Source organism: Trachinotus anak, unplaced genomic scaffold (assembly GCF_046630095.1).
Source record: "Trachinotus anak isolate AG129_WGS33_773 ecotype Australia unplaced genomic scaffold, CSIRO_AGI_Tana_v1 ptg000008l, whole genome shotgun sequence".
Lineage (NCBI taxonomy): Eukaryota > Metazoa > Chordata > Actinopteri > Carangiformes > Carangidae > Trachinotus > Trachinotus anak.
This window is the reverse complement of record NW_027273859.1, coordinates 22,633,103-22,654,595: the sequence shown is the minus strand read 5'-3', so window position 1 is coordinate 22,654,595 and position 21,493 is coordinate 22,633,103. Positions and strand designations below refer to the sequence as shown.

At 39.0% G+C, this 21,493-nt stretch overlaps 3 protein-coding genes across 5 annotated transcripts; 2 read left to right on the top strand and 1 right to left on the bottom strand.

The window, feature by feature from the left end:
- Positions 1–9: 9 nt before the first annotated feature.
- LOC139624466 (cyclin-G2-like) lies at positions 10–3,890 on the top strand. Of its 2 annotated transcripts, XM_071483599.1 has the most exons (8): positions 10–150; positions 693–816; positions 934–1,071; positions 1,268–1,518; positions 1,661–1,739; positions 1,831–1,929; positions 2,507–2,709; positions 3,028–3,890. In XM_071483599.1, the coding sequence occupies exons 2-8, from the start codon at positions 694–696 to the stop codon at positions 3,137–3,139; spliced, it is 1,005 nt and encodes a 334-aa protein (XP_071339700.1). In that variant the 5' UTR covers positions 10–150; position 693; the 3' UTR covers positions 3,140–3,890. The 2 variants fall into 2 exon arrangements, with proteins under 2 accessions (XP_071339700.1, XP_071339699.1); XM_071483598.1 differs by lacking the exon at positions 10–150 and having other exon boundaries at positions 679–816.
- A 151-nt stretch (positions 3,891–4,041) lies between these two features.
- On the top strand, positions 4,042–14,971 carry LOC139624465 (alpha-N-acetylneuraminate alpha-2,8-sialyltransferase ST8SIA3-like). The gene is made up of 4 exons (XM_071483597.1): positions 4,042–5,311; positions 7,359–7,481; positions 8,444–9,001; positions 10,241–14,971. Exons 1-4 carry the CDS (start codon positions 5,154–5,156, stop codon positions 10,524–10,526), a joined length of 1,125 nt encoding a protein of 374 aa, XP_071339698.1. The 5' UTR covers positions 4,042–5,153; the 3' UTR covers positions 10,527–14,971.
- Positions 14,630–21,385, bottom strand: LOC139624468 (ras-related protein Rab-27B-like). 2 transcript variants are annotated; one of them, XM_071483605.1, is made up of 6 exons: positions 20,770–21,385; positions 18,955–19,187; positions 18,678–18,763; positions 17,433–17,536; positions 17,093–17,216; positions 14,630–15,874 (listed from the first exon to the last, which is right to left on the bottom strand). In XM_071483605.1, the coding sequence occupies exons 2-6, from the start codon at positions 19,105–19,107 to the stop codon at positions 15,685–15,687; spliced, it is 657 nt and encodes a 218-aa protein (XP_071339706.1). In that variant the 5' UTR covers positions 19,108–19,187; positions 20,770–21,385; the 3' UTR covers positions 14,630–15,684. The 2 variants fall into 2 exon arrangements, with proteins under 2 accessions (XP_071339706.1, XP_071339705.1); XM_071483604.1 differs by having other exon boundaries at positions 18,955–19,127.
- Positions 21,386–21,493: the final 108 nt, after the last annotated feature.

The following is a 21,493-nucleotide window of genomic DNA, read 5'->3' as shown; positions in this document are numbered from 1 at the left end:
GGGCGGAACCTCTTCTCAGCGGCGATCGAGGATCTTGTTTTTGATTTCCACAGTCCGTCATCGCTTTCAAAATGGAAACATGAAGAAGTGAGACCTGTGATTAGGTCGCAGCGCTGTTATTATCCTGCACGTCGGCGGTGTCTGGGCAAGGTGAGGCGACGGTTTGTGGATTCGCGCTAACAAGAGAGCTAAGTTAGCAAACGGTTACGTTATTTGCGTTTGTTTCCCCCTCAAGCGATTGGTATTTTCTGAATGTTATTTATTCACAAAGCTTAGTTAAGTTTATAAAATCCGAGTCTATTAATTCAACCTGAAATATTAGTGTCATGGCTACGATTGATAGCTGACCTAGTTTTTGTTGTTCAGTAGATATTTTCATTCAGTCAAAGCGGACGGCAACGTTAAATGTGATTTTATTAGTGTTTCACTCTATTGCTTTTATTTGTTTTTTTGCTGTTATTTACATTAAACAGTTTATAGGTTTTTGGGCGGTATGGCGTTGTTTGTAGGGTGAATTGGGTGGGTGGGTGGGGGTTGGGGGGTCTTCAAAGGATACCTGACACCCAGTAGGTGTGGTTTATGAGACCATATTTATATGTGCCCTTCCCTTCACCCTATAACGCAGGGAAGCAGTTGTTGTGGATTTCGACTTGGATCCCAATGCAGAACCATTGAAGTATGTTGTTTTTCAGGATGAGGGATCTTCAAGTCGTTGACAGCTTGCTGTTGAAAGAGCTGAAGTCATGTTGTGCCAAAGAGTACAACTTTCTTCCCAGAGAGACTGGCCTGAAGCTGATGGAGTCAGCTTCCACAGAGGTAACCCACTGACCTACTTTTGTATTTTTGGCCGTCTGTGCTTTCATTTGGGCTTGCTATAAAAATGTATGGTGTTTCCACTACATGTACATTTATCATGTAACGGTCCATTTGCAGAATCACAATGGAGTGTCTGCGAAATGCAGAGACACCAGAGTGGAGGAACTGTGGGGCCTGACCAGTTTCTTTGGCTACAGCACCCAAACATTTGTTCAAGCTGTCAATCTGCTTGATAGATTCCTCGCCATTATGAAGGTATGAATTTAACAAAGCATCTAAGTGTAAAATATTGTTTCAAGTTACAAAAATGAATCTGTACGTTGCTTTGTTAACCCGGTCTGCGTGCCCTGCGGGTTTTCTATCACGTTCCTGTCACCACGACAACAACCTTGTTTGACCCTGAATCACGAGATGTTGACTCACACTTATCACTGTTGTGTTTATGTGACAGGTGCAGCCCAAACACTTGCCCTGTATTGCAGTCTGCTGTCTTCACATTGCGGCCAAAATGGTTGAGGAAGAGAGCAATGTCTCACCCACCCATGAGCTCATTCGTATCAGCCAAAGCAAATTCACTGTGTCCGACCTCTGTCGCATGGAGAAGATCATCTCAGAGAAGCTCAGTGTGGAGCCCGAAGCAGTGACAGCCTTAACCTTTCTACACCTCTACTACTCGGCCTTCACATCCCTGTCTGCTGGAAGGTAAACATTTCGTTTTCTCTGACTTATTTTTGTCATTATTGCTGATGCATTGCTCCAGTTTCCATGTAGTTGGTCAAATGGATTCTGCTTGGCATGAGGTTTATTCTGGCGGATCACATTAGGATTCCCTCTATATTTTAAGGGAGGAGATCCCAAGCATTGGGAGACTGGAAGCCCAGCTAAAAGCCTGCTTATGCCAGCTTGTTTTCTCTAAAGCAAAAGTAAGAATTGTTCTCAGGTGACAATTTTCAGTATAGCAACATTCATTTTGAGGCCCAGGTCTTATTAATCTGCTGTTTTTCTCCCTCACAGCCATCAGTGCTGGCACTGGTGCTCATTGCTCAGGAGTTTGAAGCTCTCATGTCCATCACTTTGTCGAAGATTGTCCAGCAATTCCAAAGATATCTAAAGGTATAAAAAGAATGGGACTGCAACAACTGATTATTTTCTCAATTAATTGATATTGTTTGCATGACTATGGCTATCAGAGGTTATGAGACATAATGGTAATGTCTGAAAATATCTTGTTTCGTCCAACAAATTGTCTAAATTTGAAAGACAGAGAAGATTATAAAATAAAAGAAACACTTTTGACAAGCTTGAACTGATTTATTTTCTGGTTTTGCTTAAAAAAACTTTCTCAATTAATCAACTAATCGTTGTCACTCTGACGTCATGTTCCTCATAGCTGTATTATTGATATTCTTGATAAATAACCACCAAGACTGTCTATGTTTCTCTGGACATTGATTGTCCACTGTTGTTAGACTGAGAGATTCTGTAATTCAGCACATTTTAACACATTTCTTAAATTTCTTTGCCTTCTATTCTAAATGCCTGTGTGGAAATTGTGCAATGTGGCACGATGGTGTGACTGCCTGACCACGTGCACATGTAGTACATGGAAAAATACAACACTTGACTTGTTGATGACAACGTATTTTAAGACTGCAGCGTCTCAGATGTTTCCTGTTTGTCGTCTCCACAGATCAGTGACACTGAGCTGCTCCACTGGAAGGAACTTGTGGCCAAGTGCATGACAGAGTACCGCTCGAGCGAATGTAACAAACCAAACAACAAAAAGCTGGTTTGGATTGTGTCCAGGAGAACTGCACAGAATCTCCAGGCCAATCACTTCAGTGTCCCTGGTCTGCCAACTATTCCCGAGGGAAGCTGGGATGAGAGTGAGAGGTTAATAGACCAGTTTTTCCATTTTATCTTTTCTTGCAGGTTTTTCAAAGTGAACAGCCAGGGGTGGTTTCCAGTAGCCGGTTTCATTCTGGATTTGGTTACCAGTCAGTAAAATAATAGATTAGTTGAGTTTCGACCTCTTATCAAATATTTCATTTCTCCACACTCTTTTTTTTTTTTCTTATCAGCCAAGAACAAAGAAAATCATAAAGTAGCAGTTTCTTATTTCAAGACGACTGGCGCTGTTGCTGGTTAAAACTGGCAGCAGATTAGATCAACTGCAGCTAATTAACGCTCATTTTCTCACTTCTCTCGCAGTGAGGATTCCTGTGAGGACATGAGCTGCGGTGAAGACAGTCTGTGTGGCTCGCCGGGAAGTGACGGCGAAGGAGCCTTCTTCCCGTCCACCTTTCTCAAATGCAGAAAGTGAAACACCTCATTGTGCAGTAGCGCCGGGTGTGTGTTTGTCCCTTGAATTGTAGCTGCTTTAAGGTGGTCACCATGTTTCAGAGCAAACCTGTGTTTCACTTGTCATAACATATATATATATGTACTGCGTGTGCCAAGTGACAGGTTTCGGTCATAAAGTGCCTGTGTTGATTCAGTTTATTGTTGGTTTCTTTAATGCAAAATGGAAAATTGCAATATCTTGGCAGCTTGATGGCAATATATCTGAATGTCTTTTTCCTACACATTCTCTCTGCGGTTGTTTGTGTCCAATCTCGACACATTCCAGGACAAATAGTGAAGAACTTATGGGATGTCAGTCATGAGTTACACTGACTGTTGAATACCAGCTAACACTAGCACATCCTCAATGTTTTTTTACAACAGTTTTTTATATTCAGTGCTATACATATATACGGTACTCTGCAAATGTATGTTTACTTGCATACATACACAATTATAATGTGACATATGTTGTGTGTTAAAATATCAGACTGTAGATGCATGGATGCATTGAAATGTGTGGTTATGAATGGATGTTCACGTTTACCAAGATAAGCTTACTGTAAAAAAAAAAAAAGGTTTAAAAAAATGTACATAACATGTAAAAAGAAGAAAAAATTTTATGTTTTGTGAATGCGACATAATGTGTGTTGTATTTGATATAACATGGAATATGTTTGAAGGGTCAGAAATAATCCCTTCAAATAAAAAAATAAAAAAAGTTTTGTCAACTACTTGTGTTTTTAATTTTTATTTTAAATTCTCCACTTGTGGTGAACTGGGGCATCGTTGGTAGTTATATTAGGAAACTGTGTTCACACTGATATAACTCGACCAGCAAAAAACCCAGATCAAGAGGAGCAGGGTCAGAAAACCAGTCAGCTTTGTTTACCTATTGTTTACCTGCCTGTTTAAACTGAGCATATTTGGTTGACTGTTGATCAGACAAAACAAAGCAATTTGAATATGTTAGTTTGTTCCTCAGGGAATAACAGGGCATTTTCCACTGCTTTCTCAGCCTAAACAATCAAATCAGTTACTTAATGTACTTATGTATTAATCATGAAATTATTTGTTGGTTGCAACCTGACACCACGACTGTGATGAGATAATACGCTTTTAAGATTAAGGTCTTCAACTAGATTTTAACATAGGGTGCCTCTATAAAACAGGTTAGATTTGATACTCCAGTAATGCAAATAGCTAACATATAAGTGATTAATCAAATTATGTAGATCCAAATGATATGGAGTAAACCTGGGGGGGGGCCCTGGGCAGTTGACTGCTGGTAATCCTGCATTGCTGAAGCAGCATAGGACCCAGACTTTTGTGCTATGCTGCTGAGTGGTATAAAGTAGCATGAAATGGAATTACTCAGTGAGGTACAAATACCTCACATTTACTCTCCACTAGTGCCTAAATGCTCAGATTAAAGATCAGAGGGCACAGGTCAAGGGATTTGGCTGTCTCTTCCTCTGATGTTTCCTGTTTTAAAGCCTCCCCCCATCTCTCTATTTCTAGCCCATTCAATTTATCACCAGACAAGCTTTCCATTATGCTGAGAGCCGCAGAGAAGTGTGTGTGTGTGTGAGAGAGGAAGAGGGGGGTGGGCGGAGGTGGTGCTGGTGATGCTGCTGGTGGTGCTGGTGCTGGTGAGCGGGGCTTGTCTCGTAGCTGGCTGGATGTGTTGACGCGCATTTCTTGCTCCATCTCCTTGATTAAGCTGCAGCCTTGGAGGGGGGGTCGCAGCAGCAGCAGCAGCAGCAGCAGCAGCAGCAGTCAGGGGTCTGGGGTCTGGGCAGGCGGAGGAATGAGAGTGGACCGAGCCGAGGCATCTTCACCATGCAGCCGACCACCCCCAGCCGTCCATTTTATACGGTTATATGAGCCGATGAGCGCCAGTTTGCGTGCGTCCTGCAGGCGGGCAGCTACAGTGTGCAGTCCCGGCCAACGCCTCGCCGCAGCTGCATCCAGGGAATGAAAACGCTCCCAAGATGGTCCGCATCGCCAAGGCCCTGGGTTTGGTTATTCTGTGCGTCGCCGTGCTCATCCTGTCGCTCATCAGCTACGTGTCTCTGAGGAAAGACAGCCTCTTCGCCTCCTCTAAATATTACATGGGGGGACCGAGGATCATGTTTCACGCAGGATTTCGGTGAGTGATGGTTTTCAGCGGAGATTGTAGGCAGCTGACGGGATGCGGGCCGGGGTCGGTGTAAATACAAACACAGGAGTGTGGCCCTGTGGTGTGGATGATTCAACCTGGATGTGCTATACAAGCCTTATACATCACTTTCCCTCCATTTGCGCCATATGCTTCCTGTCAATCACACACTGAGCTGTCCAAGGTGGTGCTGATGAAGCCCCGGAGGCTGTGTATAAAAACATGTCCTTTGATAAATTATACTTTTTTATAAAGGTAACTTATATAAAGATGACACATATGACAGTATCTGTACTGTGAATGTATGCATCATCATCATCATCAACATCAGATCCAGTTTTTGTGGCTCAAGAGACCGCGGTGGAAAGTAACTAAGTACATTTACTCAAGTACTGCGCTCAAATGGTGGTGAGGTACATTTATCTGACAGCTTCAGTTACAAGGCAATTTACAAATTAAGATTTATGAAATATGTGCTTTGTTATTTTGATCTTTCTTTGAGCCATTTTTTATTTAAAATGCCAAACATTTCATTGTTCCAGTGTCTGAAATTTGAGAATTTATTATTATTATTATTATTATTATTATTATTATTATTTTGAGGTTTGGACTGTCACTTGGACAGAACAGGCTTTGTGAAGGTTTCAAATTCATATTTTAATAATCAATATTTCACATGTAGGCCTACAACACACATGATCAGCATACAGTGACATTCACTTAAGTACTGTGATTAAATACAACTTTGAGGTACTTGTACTTGAGTACGAAATGATGACATAGCCGACTGTTATTATTGAGAAAGCTACAGAGCAGTGCATATTTAGGTGATGAAACTAGATTATTAATAGTGTATTATCATAGTGTACAGTATTTATTAAAACTTATACTGTTCTTGTACTTTTACTTGAGCAAGAAGTTGAATGCATGCATTTTACATTACGCTGGTGATGGTACTTTTTTATCTTTCATACATTTTCTCATAAACGAACAAACAGGAAACATTAGACCCACTTTTTATCAGACAGGTTCACAGACATGAATGAGCATAATTAATAAGCACCTGAGGAAAAAAAGGGGAAAACCACATATATCTACATACGTCTGTGACATATTTGTGAAGGAGTATAAATATACGTATTATAGGTTTAGAAAAGATAAGACTGTCACAGTCACATTCACAGTCTACTCAGCAGTTTATGAAGCAATTAAAATTAGCTCCAGCTTATTTGAAATGAAATGGGCAAGTCTGCAGAACAAATACTTTTCGAATTTTAAGTATATTGTAATATTACTATGTGTGTACTTTTCCTGAAGTACACCACAGTATGTATATACGAAATAGAGAATGGGTACCACTTTCTTATTAAAAGGTTTATAAATTGTATCTATAGGCTTTATGAATGATGAATAAACCTTATTAACTGACTGGTGTTCATCCTTTCAATCCATTGTCCATATATCATTAAGAAAGGGTTCTTAAGTCACCTAATTCGCTATGTTCATGGAAGTGAATTGTCAATAAATAGATTTTAATCCAGATCTTGTGCAGCTGTTTTCCAGAAGGTAAATGGTCAAATAGTCCAACCAGTCAAAAAATACTTTCACCCCAAAGCTGTTGTAATTAATGGCCTATAACTAATCCATAAAGTGTTAGTATATGATTTATTCATCATTACTTATCAGCTTATAAACCATTTATTAAGGGTGTCTTATTAGAAAGTGGTACCAGATCAGACTGATAAATGAGAATCAATTAATTGGTATTGATTTATATTTCAGAATAAGGTTCAGGTTTCAACTAACTAGTTAAGGAAAAGCTCATAAACATCTACAACACTGTCTGTGTTTCATAATTAAATTAATGATAAAAAGCATCTAATTTAACCATTTTTTAAACCACAGAGAATGTGATGATTTCCAGTTAAAGAGTATAATTTTTAGCTAGTTTACGTTTACGTCACATAAACGTATATCTATATATATATATATATATATATTTAATATACTTTTTTTTTTAACACATTGTTGCTTTCAGATCTCAGTTTGCCATGAATTTTCTGGACCCATCATTCATCCCATTAACCAACGCCCTGAACGAAGAGCTTCAAGGAAAACCATCCAAGTGGAAGTTCAACAAGACTGCTTTTTATCAGCAGAGGTAAGAGATTTTGATTCTCAACTATTTTCTCGTCTACTTAGTAAAGTTTCTGCCTTTTTTGTTTTAGCTGTCATCCTGTTGAATAAGGGGTAGGCTGGGTTTCCTCTGTCAAAGCTGACGTTTGGGGAGGAAAGTGGCCTGTTCCTGTAATTAAAGTAGTTAAAGGGAGTATTTTGAGGACACCAGTGACAAAAATAGTTCCCTCTTGGATACTATTGCACTGTTACTGTAAGGAAGTCAGGACTGTAGTTCATTAAAAAGCCTCTGCATCATCACACTGGTTAAACTGAAATGAAGACAGAAGAGACAGTCATTTAACTTTTTCCTTTTTCAAGCATTTTCACTTATCAATTTCCTTTATTTTTGACTGTTGTTGAGTCAAATAAATTGTTAATTAGATATAGATTGAGATTGTTAATAGATTGTTAATCATTCCCCTTGGAGAGAGAGGACCATCCAACCTCTTTACACAGGGTGCAATGATGAAGCATCACCTGTAATAAACCTGAGAGCAGAGCGGTTGACGGCATCAAGGGGCTTTGGAGTTGCAGCCGAAGCATTCCTGTACAAGATATCACCATAATCTAAAATTGATTTAAAAAGAAAGTTGCCTCAACAAGAATTTTTTTGCAACAGGAAGCAGGATTTATTCCTAAAGAATGCCCATCATAAGGAGCCCAAGGTGACATCTTCAAACTGCTTGTTTTATCTGATTGACAATCCAAGACCTAAAAATACTCAATTTACCATCATATAAAACAGAGATAAGCAGCAAATCTTCACGTTTGAGAAGCTGGAACTATTGTCTGACTCAAACGATAAATAGATGATCAAAATAGTCACCATTTATTGAGCTGAAATTAGAGCCTGTTTAAATGGATAGAAATGGGCCCATAAATACAAAGCTGCATCTCCTATCGCTGGCTGTAACAGTGTTAAATTGTTTTTCTTTTTTTTTTCAGGAAAGATATCTTCAGCTACATCGACATTCCCAACAACTTCTCCCTCACAAAGAATAGTGTGCGTGTTGGCCAGCTGATGCACTTTGACTACTCCAGCCACAAGTACGTCTTCTCCATCAGCAACAACTTAAAATCCCTGCTCCCAGACATCTCTCCTATCCTCAACAAGCACTACAGTATGTGTGCTGTGGTGGGGAACAGCGGCATCCTGACAGGCAGCCACTGCGGCCCAGAAATCGACCAGGCTGACTTCGTCTTTCGCTGCAACTTCGCCCCCACGGAGGTCTACTCCAAGGACGTGGGCAGGAAGACCAACCTCACCACCTTTAACCCCAGCATCCTGGAGAGGTACTACAATAACCTGCTGACCATTCAAGACAGGAATAATTTTTTCCTCAACCTAAAGAAGCTGGAGGGAGCCATCCTGTGGATCCCTGCCTTCTTCCTCCATACCTCAGCCACAGTGACCAGGACCCTGGTGGACTTCTTTGTGGAGCACAAGGGCCAACTGAAGGTCGAGCTGGCCTGGCCAGGAAACATCATGCACGATGTCAACAAGTAAGAGGGTTGATCTGATTGTGACAAGAATCTAAATAGAAAGTGTTATCAGGGCTGTAGCTGTCATTGAGGACACTGTAGCCATTTGTTGGAGAATTTGAGTGCTTTAGCAGCCTGGGGGGAGTTTACCTGCAGCAATTGAAAGCTTAGACATTGTGGGGGTTTGCAGGCTGATTTCGGTACTTTTAAGCCTAATATATTACATTTGGCTATTTTTATGCCATTAAAAAATAAGTATACAGAGAACAAGGACTGAGCATCAATATTGGTGCTCAATGTTCGATACGTCAGTGTTAAAGCTTTGCCTAAATAGTTTATAATATAGTATGCTTTTACCCAAAGCAACTTACAAGTGAGAGACAACACATCTACTCAATAAGACAAAGTGCCAGAAGATTACTAGCACTTACCATGCATAGTGCGTGGTAAGTGCTAGTTAGGAAGGTTAGGGTGTAAAAGGTGTTATGAGAGGAGGTGCTCCCAGAAGAGATTAGACTTCAGGAGATTCCTGAAGTTTGTGACGGACGCCCTTGCTCTGATAGCATGCTTTTAGCACTGTTTTTGTTCTCCATCAACTGCTGTGGGGTACGTCTGGCTCTTTAGATGCTAAATGCTGCAGCTATGAAGGTGACAGTGATGAAAGTCAAACTATAAAGTTGTTGGCCTGAAAAAAACAAAACAATAAGCTGGAAGAAATGCTCTTTATCACTGAGGGGAACTGCAGAGTTGCATGATAATTATCTGTCGGTCTATCACTACAAATGTTTTACATAAAAAGAGTAATTTAATCCATTGTTATAATAAAACTATTGATTATAGCAACTTTATCAGAATGCATAAAATATGAAGTAGTTACTGGATTGGTTTTAAAACTAAGTTTGAAGAAGTTGGGATTATTTTATATTCAAGGACTGGACAATTGTGGAGAAAGTACCAGAGGAACTACGGTATTTTATAGGAATCACCAATCACCACTTTTTTTTGTTTTAATAAATAAAATAACTACAGTGTTAAGGCTCTAAGTAGGATGTTTAACTCCCTTTCACAACAGTAAGTTTATTAAGAGACAGAGAATCAGTTGCTCAATATTGTCATTTAACTTTCCCTTAACTGCCAAATCAGAAGCTAACTTCAACATCGTGGTAAGCTTTTGAGAAAAGGCCAAGTTAGTCAGGATATTAGAAGTTTTTTGGATTGAACTTGTGCTTTTGACCGACTAACTTGTCTTTTCCGGCACAGATACTGGAAGACTAAAAACCTCTCTCCCAAACGTCTGAGCACTGGAATCCTCATGTACACGCTGGCCTATGCCATGTGCGACGAGATCCATCTGTACGGCTTCTGGCCCTTCGGCTGGGACCCCAACACGGGCAAAGAGCTTCCTTACCACTACTACGACAAGAAAGGGACCAAATTCACCACCAAGTGGCAGGAGACTCACCAGCTGCCCAGCGAGTTCAAGCTGCTCTATAAGCTGCACAGGGAAGGCGTGACCAAACTCAGTCTGACGCACTGCACTGCTTAGGCATACAATGAGTGCTGGATGGTTTAAGAGGTGACTCCACAGGCCGTGACCCAGATGCATCAGCTCAGTTCAAACTTCTGTTGTGACCCACCTTGCATGATAAGTGTTAAGGCAATTTATGACACCCCCATTCTACAAACATACACTCACGTCACGCCATGATTTCACATGAAGATGTCACTCGTGATATAAATCACAGACTCATTTGGTATATTGTTGTGTTCAGTACAGTTAGGATTTTTATGCTGCTCAGTTGCTTCCATTGGTCTCCTTTGCATGGCTGCTGGCCGTGGCTAAACAGCTCGAACAGAGCAAACGTCTATTTTAACTGGAGTCCGCAGGGGATGCAGCTGTGGAAACAGAAAGTCAAATCTTCCAGTTCTGTTTAATACAGTATTGATAGATTTATCGCCTTTTACAACAGTATACTGATTCTGTACACTGAAATCACTGCCCAATCTCAGGGAAGGAGTTAGATCAGTGTTTTTTTGTAATCAGATTCAAAGCCTCAAGAGAGGTGCAGTTCCTGTTTTCAGGCCTTTTTCCCCCCATGAGGTGTCAGACAATCTGCACTGCTCTGGAAGATGGTATATGTTTACAAGACTGTACTATATATCTAGCTATCTATATATATTTAGATAGATGGATATATAAATATATACTCACAAACACATATATGATATACATGTGTGTCTTTTATTCTCTGTAGACAGTGTGACTGTCCACTTCAAATTTTGTTGAGATTCTTCAAATTTTTTGGAATAAAAATCAACATTCCAACAATAAGCCATAAAATTCATGGACAGAAAGCTGAAAATATTTTGTCATTACAATACAGAATTAAAGAAAGTGGTATCGGCCTACATTAGGTTTTGAGACTATAAGACATTAAAAATATCTTCCTACTAGACCACAAGTCTATAGCCACGCTAGCGGTTAATTTCAAGTCACAGTAGAGTTTAGATTTCCAAAAAACATAAATACCTGGCAGTCTTTGAAAAACCCAAAATGTTGTTTAACAACCGCTGGTCTTTCTGGTATTTCTAGATTCCTCAAAGATAATATCGACCCCACAGCATGATTTAAACCCTTTTCCCAAGTTGCTACTCTATTTCCTGTCCAGTAAGATTGAAATTACATATTTCCTTATGCTTTTACAACCCAAGAGGAAAATTTACATGATATTTTGTTCAAATTTTTTAAAATAATCTAAAGTAATACCAGTGGCAATAGTAAAAATCTTTAAGTTTGGCTCATGTTGCACAAATTGAGCATGCCACTGACATTTTTTGAGAGTTTTGTTAGTGTCATTAAACAACTTTCTGGGTTTGTCAATGTTCACAAGGTATTTATTTTTACGAAAATCAGATACGTAATTTTGCGACGTGATGGCAAGAGACGAGAGTCACAAACTGGGAGTAAGGTTGCACTGGCTATTCGTAAATCCATTCCTAAGTTGTGTGTAAAATTCTTCCTAAGTTCTAATTAACGACTAGCTATTTTCAAACTAGCGTGTTAATAAATCTGGTTACAAGCGCTGGTGACGACCATAATTCATAGAGTCACTGCTAATGTCAAACAAATAGTAACCCAGGCAGCAAAATTATTCTGGCTCAATATACGCTTGGTTCCTACATACAACATGACTGTCAGATGTTACTTACACATCTGGACTATTTCTGGCGCGCACAAAGAAAATCTTCCTGGCTGTTGAGGGTAACGGCCACAATCAGCCCAGCAGTGGAAGTGTATGAGCCAGACTTTTAACCAGGCCTTTAACAGTGCTGTTCGGTGGATTTTGTTACCTTTGGAAAGAGCCAGGCTAACCACTCTTTGTGCTAAGCTAAGCTAACCGGCTGCTGGCTCCAGCTTCACATTGAACATACAAATACGGGAGTGGTATTGATTTTCTGTATTTCCCTCAAACCCAATATCTTAGCTTTTAAAGACTTCATTAATACAACGTGAGCAACATAACTTCCACATATGAAAGTTTTGCAGAGGTAAACAATTGTCAGTCCTTGTAAATGTAGTTAGATATGACTTTGTTTTATACGCATACATAGAGGAATACATTTGTTTCAGAGTTAACAGAGTTCATGCAGTTTAGCGTGATTTCTAAATATTCAATTATGCTAACCAGACTGCTGTTATTCGGCCATTTAGCGCAACGTTACCGACATAACATTTTGTAATTTGAGCTACAGTGTTATTTTTGTGAAATGTAATTTAAAATTTCTCAAGTTTACATTATGAAACAGTATGACAACAGACTTTTGAACCAAACTTTCTATATTATCTCTTTTACTCTTCAGTCTGAACAGGTTATATATTTGCAAGCTAATGTTAGCTGCATCAGCTAGTGCCGTTAGTTATGCGACAGTTACACTTGGCAGTTTAGTGAGTGCGAATTTTCAAATAATATTTACATAAGAACTGGTTTGTGTAGCGCAATCTGTTTTACGTTTGCAGTGCGTACATCTCCACTTAGTAAACACAAGCTAAGTGTGAACTTACGAACAGCTGCAAGTGTCTCCAGAAAACAAATATGATGGAGCAGTGGCAATGGTGTGGCCATCTTGCAATTCTTACCAATAATAAGGAGAAAATGTTTGACCAGAGGGTACCAGACTAAGACCGTTTTGTGACCAAAATCATGGCGCTAACATGGCTAAAAACATCAGGAAATTAAACATTATGGACAGTTTCTTCAATTATTCAGTATCTACTAACAAATGATCTGGAGATTTACCACTATTTCAATTACAAAAATACAAAGGAAGAGACTACGGTATTAATTATAGAGCTTTTGTTGACTAGGGGAAAGTTATTTATTCATCATGTAACCATATCAATTCCAACATTTGTGACATAGAACAAATGAATGAATGTTATACTGCATCTTGTATAAAAAGCATGATCCATTTAAATTACATTGCATGTGAGGCACTAACAAATCTTTTAGGCTAGTTTTGTACAACCTTTTTGAAGATTGTTTTGAGGGTAAAATTTAGTTATTTGCTATTGTTTGTATTCCTGTTGGTGTATTTCTCAAAGAATATCACCAGTGTCTTTGTACGACAGATGTTTGAAGGCTAAAAAAAGAAACCTATATTCCACACGGGACCAAACCTCTACAGATCAACTTAAAAATGAACAAGCTTTATTTTTTATAAGTGTTGATAATCTTGGGTTCTCAAAAACAGTCCACCCCATCATGCCAGACTGAAGCAGACTGGTGGATACAGGGTTGAGGACGACTGGGCCCAAACAGTGAAAAGCTGGCCATGTGACCATCTCATGACTCTGCAACATGTGCTCGTTGTTGCAAATTCTGGCTTAGGCTAATGTTTAATACACAGAGCAATGCAGTCACTCACACTTACCAGATGTAGTGTGTGCTTTTGTGCTCATTCAGATTGGGCATGGCAGGCCTTTGCTTGCCATCCTGTTCCACACAAAATATTTTTTTTGTCTGTCTCCTTAGGCAAGATGAACATTTCAGATACTTAACTTTTGTGTCTCGTCTCTAAATCACAGTGCAGTCACCACAACAACCACGAAAACACATCTGATGAATTTTAGGACATTTAATTGATGTCATAGATGTGTTCATCTAAGAATAATTTAGTCCCTTCATTAGGTATGTTTTGTACACCAAAGACCATGTGTTCAAAGGAGCAATGTTATCTTGGCTTGATACAGATCTATTTGGGATTTTTGAAGCTATATGACAACTAGCAGTATTATTGTAGAAGAAATGGAATATTCCTTTGTTGAGTTTCACTTTTTGCGGCACAAAAATTACTTTAAACTTTTGCTTTTTTTTGGCCTCAGCCAAAGTAACGTGGATGAATTTATTTGTGACTCAATGAATGTGCTCCTGTAGTTTTGATTTGTTTGAAAAACACACGGGCACTGACATGAACGATAGACATTTTCCTTCTCCAAAAAGCTTCTCTTAATTTTCAAGATCAATGTGTAGAATGTGTGTAAATGATAATGATGCTAACAAAGTCTGTGAGGATTGTAATTCCAGCCAGAAAAACAGTATAGCTTTTTGTGTATTACATTTAAATGACCAGACAGTAACATACATAATCTTAACATAAATTGTCTTTATTCTAAGTGCAGCACTATACAGGACTCATTCCAACAACCCTTTAACATTCTTGTACTTGTGTTCGATCTGCATGGCAACTTTGTTCCATAATGCATAAAAAAGCTTGGCTGCTTATGTACATGTCGTATAAAAGTCATAAATCATGTAAGGGACTGTGCTATCTTGGTTGTTCTAACAAAAATGGTCATCCATATAAGAAATGTAACCATGTTTAAAATGTTTTTAGATCATACTCCATGATAAATATACATTATGTGCCTGCATATTCCTTCCATCAATGCCTCAATGTGTCAAATAAAAACTGTATTTTTCTCTGACATGATTCATTTGAAAAGGATTCTTTTTTTTCTTTTCTTTTTTTTTTTTGCTGAACCACTTGGTGTCAAACCGAGTTACTGCAGGGTTCACACATTTAAATCAGAAACTTTTAATACACAGAGACCAATTTAATACCAGTAAGGATAATATGGCCCAGAATTATTTATTACAAAATCACATAATGCGACCTGGACCCGAACAATTGTCTCAACCAGTTAAAAATGATTTGGTTTTTTTAAAGTAGGAACAAATAGAAACAAAAACATTTTATAACTAGCATTTCTCCCTATGATAGGTATTAGAAAATATTTAACACCTTTGTAAATCCTTTTTTGTGGAAACTGAATTCCGTGCTTTTTAAGACCTGCAGATACCATGTTTAAACCATGTACCTGCAGATACCATGTTTTATTTTATTTATTTTATTCTTATTTATTTACCTATATTAACATCTATATTCAGTTACTATAAACACACTTACTTAACAATGCAAATAGGCTTTAAATACAAGAAAATATCAAGACAGGATATACATGGTAACAATATTGCTCTAAGTGAAATGGATGTCTCAAGTGTGGATCATATTTTAGTTGATTTTTTAACTGATCTTCTGCCTTACCTAGCAGACCCCTTAGTCAAGGTCCATAAAACAGCGGCATCTGAAACGGCAGTGTCACTCAGGGCAGATGTGAAAAGACTGGCTGCTCGTGGTGAAGCTCAGCAGGCGCACCTCCTCCTGACAGGAGCCTCCTCTACTTCGTGGCTGGCGGCGGGGCTGCCATTGGGTTCAGAGCTGGGGCCTCCGTATGCGCTGTGCTCCATCCTCTTCATCACCAGGTCCAGCAGGGTGGACACTGCCAGGTCCACGTCAACACCTGTCACTGCGCTCGTCTCAAAGTAGGGGATGCTGAGGAGAACAAAGAGAGGGGAGTGGTGAAGGAGGTACCCACATCCATCACTTCAGCAAAAGTATTAATACTAGACTTTAAAAATACTCCATTAAAATTCTCCTTTAAAAGTCCTGCATTGAAAATCTTACTTAAGTTGAAGTATCAGGAAAATGTACTGAAAGTATCAAAACTAAAATTTAAGTGTCCCCTGTGACTGAATTGTATTAACTAATACATCATTAAATTAATATTACTCATTCATTAATGTAAAACCAGAACTTTACTGTTGAGGTAGAGTTGATTTTTAACTGTAGCAGCAGAGGTTAAAAAAAAAAAAAAAGCTCACTAGCACCATCCTGTGGTGAACTGGTGATTGAGGCAAAGTAGGACTGCAGTGCTCATCAAATTAAATCTAAGACTTGACAGATGTTTGAAATACCAGATGTAATTAATTTTAATACCAGTCAGAGAATGAAGGAAAACCAGTGAGGACAATAAGGCATAGAGCTATTTTGTGTTTACTGAATTCATATTACCTTTTTTTTCACCCCATTTTTGTGCATAAGCCTGAAAATAACATGCCCGAAATAAAAAAGGTTACTGTTCTTCACCCCTTTTGACTGGCCTTGTTTAAAACGTACATTGTACAACTGAAAAGTCAGACACAATATAATACCTTACACCAAAGTTATATGAGTTATATAAGGCCTGTAGTAGTACCTTTTGTGCCACATGTCTGTATCAATTCAGTGTCAACAGCTGTTGCAGTGATATGTGGATCCTAAAATGCTTTGCCCAGAAAGAATCAGGGGATCTAGACGTTTCAAACAATGTATAATTTGTCCACAGCTGGGACAGTCTATTTTCAAAGGCTAATAAAGTCAAGTGTGCAGGAGTTGGATTTTTTGTTTTGCGAATATATGACCCAGCCTTTCAGTACTGCTTTATGAAGAGGGATGTATTACATACAAATTACTACTACATTATTTTGTCTTTCCACTGTGTTTGACTTTCATTCATGTTTTTCAGAAAATCTGAAGAAACTTTTTTCTGTTTAGTTGGTGCTGAGTTAGTTGAAAAGAGCAGTGGTGGATAGTGGCAACTCCCAAAAACAAAAAGAGGGAATTGTAGCAACTTGACTGATAATCATCTCCACTACACATACACTTCACATAGTCTCACATCCTTCCTTTAACATATAACTAACAAACAATAGCACAAATTTAAAGCCTCACCCGTATCTGTCTGCCAGATCTCTGGCCTGTCTGGCGTGAACATCCCTTACGTCTTGGAGGTCCGCCTTGGTGCCCACCAGCACAATATCCGGACTGTCACAGTACGCATTGGCCTGTAGTTGACCTGAATCAAAACAGAGGAAATCATTGTCAAATCAAACCCATGTAAAGCAAATGGACATGCATGAGTAAACTTCAATGTCTGCTCAGAAATTCCCTTGGTCAAGGTTATCACTGACAAAGGCGACTTTGCATCTCACTCTTTGTGGCAACAGGAGAGAAAACTTGATCCAAAAGGGTATTGATCTGAAGCAGAGCAGACTGCTGAGACGGCACATACTCATCCAGTTCCTGACGTTGAGGAAACTTTGCTGATTGGTCAAGTCGAACATCAGCAGGAAGCCCATGGCATCTCTGAAGAAAGCTGTAGTGAGGCTGCGGAACCTGGACACAGATGGACAGCTTTTGTTATTCAGCATGAAGCTTCCATGTGTAAGTTTCAACAATATTTTGTTGTATTACTTTTTACTACACTACATTTTTTTTTTTTTACCATAATACTTATCATATCACAATCTACAACAGTGTTAAAGATTGAAGCAGTGGTTCCACCTGAGTTTGGTCAGGGATGCTCTCAGATGTCTATTTAAAAAACTGATCAGGACCCAAATAGGTAAAATTATCCATTCTTTTCACAAAAAAGAGAAAAAGGGAAGAACATCCAAAACAAATTCTTGAGGATGGACTTTTTCTTTCTCCTACTAATCTTCAACTCCATCTGAACTACTTGTCTTTACATAAAGTAGTTCAGACAAGCTACAGGGTGAGATCTGTTGACTTTGGTGATTTCCTGTCTTTTCAAGCGCCAACAGCTGGTTGATACGTTTACTTAAAATATCTCTACAGCTACTGTTCAGATTGAGTGAGATGGTATGAAATTTGGCAGACACGTACATGTTCATCTCAAGATGAACTGTAAATACTTTTTTGAGACTGTCTCATCCACTGTGTGGGAAACAGTCCCAGAAGCTCTTATAGAAAAGCACAGAGAAGCAGCTGTGCATTGCACTGAAGGTTGGGCAGTTACCCAGATGTAAATTTGCCAAACCAACTGGTTAGTCTTTTCTCTTGTAAAACCAAAAAATACAGTTTGAAAACACTTCCGCAAAAGCATAAAACTCAGAAATCTAGCTAGTAATTGATGGTCGGTGAGAACCAGTTGTAGCGGACATTTTTCCATCAACACCCGCAAGGGGCACAGCCACATCCCTCAGATTTTCTGTGGAAACCTTTTGGGTCTCTCATGCAGTAATGAGACAGTTCAGAACAAGGCTACTGATCCCTAAACCTTTCGTTTTTAAAATAATTTAGATGATTTGTCAATAAGTTTCTTCCTCTCAGCCCATTTCTTCTCAGCCTTCCCAGGTTTAAATTTGTTGGTGGTAAGGAGTGACAGCTTGCATTGTTGTTTTGGTATTACCACTGTATTCACCAAAGTGATAAATATTCCAACTCCTAGACCAAGGGGGGTTAAATGAACATGCTTGTAATGTAAAATATAATGTGAACATGAGGTTACATTTACCTCTCTTGTCCTGCTGTGTCCCAGAGCTGAAGGTGGACTTTGAAGTTCCTCTCAGTCGTCCCATCAGCGCCTGTCCCTGTGTACATCTGATCCAAACCACAAACCATCATAATCCACCCAAAAGATGTCACACCTCTGAATTTAGTTACATAAATTTTAAATCAAAAAAAAAAAAAAACACACATCACTTCTAACATAAAGGTAATGACATTTTTAAAGAATAGGTAAAGTGACATTTAGGGCCTTGTGTTTGTCCACCAGAGCATATATCACTCACCACTCTCTTTTCCCGGAAGTCAATGCCCACTGTGGTTGTGAACTTGCGGTTGAACTTCTTGTCGGTGTACCTGTAGAGGAAGGTGGTCTTTCCCACCCCAGAGTCCCCAAGTGCCAGCAGCTTGATCAGATAGTCATAGTCCCAGTCAGCCATTGTGCAGCTGAGTGCTCAACCTGCCACAGAGTTGGACTCACAGTACAGTGCTTTGCTGGTTTGATGTATCATGGACCACACTGTAACAGTTTAGGGAAAGCTCACAAGCCAAGGGTTAGGATAAATAACTTCTAGGCACGGCCAGAATAACCTCAGAGTGGGCCTCCGGCCAAAGATTAACCAGCGTCAGCCAGTACTTTATATGATATGAGTGGATTAATTAGTCAACTAAAAGAAAATAAATTGGTAACAATTTTGATAAGTGATTAATTATTGAAGTCACTTAAACAAAAAAACAAAATAAACAAAAATTGCTGGTACGCGCTGTTCAAATGTGAATATTTGCTAGTGTCTATGATCGTAAATGTTGTGACTGCTGACTACAATAATGTATTAACTTCAGTTTTGCATCTGCATCCTTCATATTTCGCCAAGTGAATATGCTGTCTGGTCTCAGTGTGAGGGTGCCTGAGTAATTCAGACACAAGTGGCTAGAATCAGTTTTGCATCTGTTCAGGCAGTAATTGGCTGTGCTCTAAAAAGTCAGTGCAACTCGGTTCAAAGTCCAACAAATTTGGACACACAATGCACTACATACACAATACAGTAGATGTGAATACACCACTACAATTAAAGGAATAATACTACCTTGTGTGAGGTTTTATGTGTGATAATGTACTTGAAGCAATTTGATGAACAATTTTAAAACACTTGAAATCAATATAAACTAAAACAGATAAGGTCTTAAACTTGATTTGGTCCCTCTTAAAGACCGTGGAGGACAGTTTGTAGTTGATATTCTATTTTAGTGGTGCAAGTCTTTAACTAATTTGCTCTTAATCAAATTATGTAGAACTAACTGATGTGGAGTGATTCTCAGGCCCACCGGCTGTTGCCTGTTGGTTCACACAGACATAGCAAGACGTCATAACTCCCCACTCATTAGGCACTGATCAGAGAGGGACTAGCACATGACTGGAGCTGGCTTCCACATGAGCAGTGAAATGCCTCTCCAGAGCTTTCTCTGACTTTCCTGAGTGAAAAAACACGGCCTGTTTGGCAGACAGAACTCCTTTTATTGACTTAAAGGGCTATGGGCAGACAGCTCCACACTGTATGACGCCACTCAGGTCACTGCAATGCTTCAGTTACACTTGGCAGGCCAATAAAAACAGCATGACAAATCAGATTTGCTTTCGTAATGGTTGAGACGCCACATGGACACAAACAAACAATCTTTAAGAATACCATTTATCTTATTTTTTATATTCTGACATAATGCTGACATAATTCATTATGTAAGCGCATTCAGAAATTATTCACTGTCATCTAACCACAGCAGTAAAAGGACACAGGATACAACCATTAAATCTTGAGTCATTTCCCATGTGCATGATTAATGGTATTGGATTCTTTGCGATCAGCAGAGCGAGGAGAGGCTGAGTTATCACACTTCTAACCTTGCTTATCTAACAAAACACAATGTAGCCATTATTTGGTGATTTTTTCTGAAAAATATCCCTCTTAGCAAGACTCTTAGCAGCACAGTCAAGTTTTCCTCAGTAAACATGGTACAAACAGTGCAACAGCTTCCTTAAAATAAAAAAATAAATAATTAATTTAAATTTAAAAAAATTAAAATAAAAAAATTAAGTTCCTTACCAGTCTATCTGCAGCAAGTACCAAAGTCCATTCAGAGGTCCCCCAACTTCTCCTGACTGAATAAAATAATCACTATCATGATGCAATGGCATATAGTAGATTCTGAACCTTTCCCCCTTCTTACATGTGATTCAGGGAGGAGTTTCATGCCAGCGAGAACCAAGCAGGGCTGTGCTTACAGACCTTGTGTTTTCTGGTATTTCTCATGAGGGGAAAAAAAGGCTCTTTGAAAACTGGACTGTGTTCCCTATCGACGAATAATGTGTGCCTCTGTGGATTTCAGTGGAAATCATCCAGCCAAGGCAAGGGCCCCACTCCTGAAGGCTCAGCAAAGTAATCCTTCTTCTCTTAACAATGCGAAAACAATCACAAACAAAAAAATCTTATGTCTTACTTACTTAGGATTTTGGAATTTACTTTGATCAATGTTTAGAAAATGTAACATAATAAGGTCTCTTGAGGTAAAAGTAGATTTTCACAAATAACATTCAAAGCACTGAGGCTAAGCTTTATCTATAATATATTTTTATTTTCAAAAAGGTGCTGAATCTGCAAAAATCTGCACATTAACACCGATATACAGGAGTGGACGAAAAAAACAGAAAGGCCCTATCATAGCATGAAATAAACACCGACCTAGTCAGGCTCAAGCCGTTTCTTTTTTTGTTGGGATTATCAGAGGTATTAATCAAAGTCAATGGTGGAGCATAAACTAAAGAGATAA